This window comes from Atta cephalotes, assembly GCF_000143395.1.
Source record: "Atta cephalotes unplaced genomic scaffold scaffold00003, whole genome shotgun sequence".
Classification (NCBI taxonomy): domain Eukaryota; kingdom Metazoa; phylum Arthropoda; class Insecta; order Hymenoptera; family Formicidae; genus Atta; species Atta cephalotes.
The window spans coordinates 6,098,050-6,100,299 of NW_012130067.1; the positions used below are offsets into that span (position 1 = coordinate 6,098,050).

At 35.9% G+C, this 2,250-nt stretch overlaps 2 protein-coding genes across 2 annotated transcripts in view; one reads left to right on the plus strand and one right to left on the minus strand.

Moving 5' to 3' along the window:
• Window positions 1-461, plus strand: part of LOC105625780 (RNA polymerase-associated protein LEO1-like) — a 2,020-nt gene extending 1,559 nt beyond the window's left edge. Inside the window, exon 3 of the mRNA XM_012207099.1 lies at window positions 430-461. Coding sequence (XP_012062489.1) covers window positions 430-461 — 32 coding nt within the window. The remainder of the gene's footprint in view (window positions 1-429) is intronic.
• Window positions 462-661: 200 nt separating this feature from the next.
• On the minus strand, window positions 662-1,399 carry LOC105625605 (histidine-rich glycoprotein-like). The gene has a single exon (XM_012206927.1). It carries the CDS (start codon window positions 1,397-1,399, stop codon window positions 662-664), a length of 738 nt encoding a protein of 245 aa, XP_012062317.1.
• Window positions 1,400-2,250: the final 851 nt, after the last annotated feature.

The window sequence follows — 2,250 nt, forward strand, 5'->3', positions numbered from 1 at the left end:
ATATATATATATATATATATATATATATATGTAGAATTATGTTATATTTGTAAAAAAAATACCAGAGATCAATTCAAATATTTTAATGTAGATAGTTGATATTAAAAATACAACTTCCAACCAACACCTGATAAAACAAATATAAAACCGTGTCAATTGCACCACTGAATGCGGTAACTGGCCGGTACTATTGTTTTATGGAAATAGCATGTAACGAGCGGCCATATTTTCTTGTGACAGCTGTTACACCGCAGAAGCGTGACTGATGTAGCACAAAACATGAAACTCCACTGAATTATTACGACAGTTACCGATTTCGCGACACACGTTACGGTTGCAGAAATAACTCAAATTTCATTTTACGTCGAGTATACGTCTATAGCGTTATGAGAGTTTGATTAATACAGGTTATTGCACATTTTTTTGCAGAAAACATATACACAAAGAAAATTATGACTTAATAAATGCAAGTCGTATTTTGTAATGAATTGACATAATGCAATATGACATAATGAAATAATATATAAACAACGTATAATATATCTACTGGAAAAGATTTATTCTGTTCGTCGACATGTACAACAATTAATGTAGCGATGACAATCAACGCAATTACTCAACGAGTAACAGCAGCTAAAATATAATTCTTCGCATGTCCGTATTAATGCCCTTTCTTGAATCCCCAGTGTTTATGGTCTTCATGGCCACCTTTCTTGCCATGATGATGATGATGATGATGATGCTCATCGTGTCCACCATGACTTTTATGACCCTTATGATCATGATGATGATGTCCTTTCTCGTGATGACCCTTTTTGCCGTAATGATCTTCGTGATGATGATGGTCATGATGCCCTTTCTTAAAGTGGCCACCTTTCTTATGTCCATGTTCATGATGATGGCCACCATGTTCTTCGTGATGGCCATGATCATGATGTTCGTCGAAGAATTCTTTATCCTTCTTAAATTCATCGAGTTTGTGAACGTCGTGATGTCCCTTCGTGCTATGGCCCTTCTTGAAATGCCCTTTCTCATGGAATTCATGACCCTTCTCTCCTTTCTCACCCTTGTGGTGTTCGCCATAATAGCCATCGTCATGATGATGATGCTTCTTGTGGCCTTCGTCCTCGTGATAATGTCCAGAATGGCCTCCTTTATCGTGGTGTCCCTTTTCTCCTTTTTCATGATGATGCTCCGACTTGTAGCCTTTATCACCTTTTCCACCATGATCGTGATGATGACCGGAATGATGCTCGCCCCCGTGGCCGCTTTCATGATGGTGATGAGAAGCGGCTACCTGCAGATCGTCGTAATGCGCCCTGCTGATTTCACGAGCAATAGTCACGTAATGAGAGGCGATACATACTGCCAACAGGCAGATCGCCACCAATCTGTTCATCACGCGTGTTGTGTTCTTCTTTGATCCAATATCAAGAGAGATATTTGACTTCGTCGCTGTGATCGATAGGTATGATTTAGCTAGTCGTCCCGCTCGGATTATATATCGATCGCAGAATAATCGACATGAGAGTAACCAGAGTTCTTTCTTGAATCTTAGGTCGTTGCGAAAGTTAATGTCTCCTTAACCTGTTTAAATTGTAATGATTTCAGTGAGCCCGCGACAATCGCTCGGGCTATTACATAATATCATTGAAATCGTTGTGCTTACCAAACTACGTTTATAAAGTAAATAATGTATTTTTATCTTTTTTTTAGCCGAACGGTAATACGCTAATTTCCAATAACTTCAATTCAATGGGAGGAATAATATATTTTTATGATTAATATATTTTTTATTTTGAGATGAACGTAGAAATGTAGTATAAATGACCGGATTACCACATGTTAGTGAGTAATATAATTTTTAAAAAATAATGCTTTGATTGACACCAGAAATAAATTGAACGATTGTGAATGAAAGACGGTAAATCGTCCTGTTGTACTGCATCTCGTCCCACCGGTCGTTAAACTGGCAGATAGCTTTTATTTATTTATCAAAAAATTCTATATTAGCTTCATTATTTTAAAAACATCTAACTCGCTCTCTCTCCCTCTCTAACGGACTATTATATTTAAATTAATTGGATTTCGAGGGTTGTAAATTTCCGTTATTTATTTTTAACAAAATGTTCAAAATTAATTGATATAATATTTTTTACGTCATTTAACAAAACGTTCGTTTTTTATTATTACATTTGAAGTTTTAGTTTTGAAAAAATATTTCTGCATATCTGTGAAAGATAATATTTT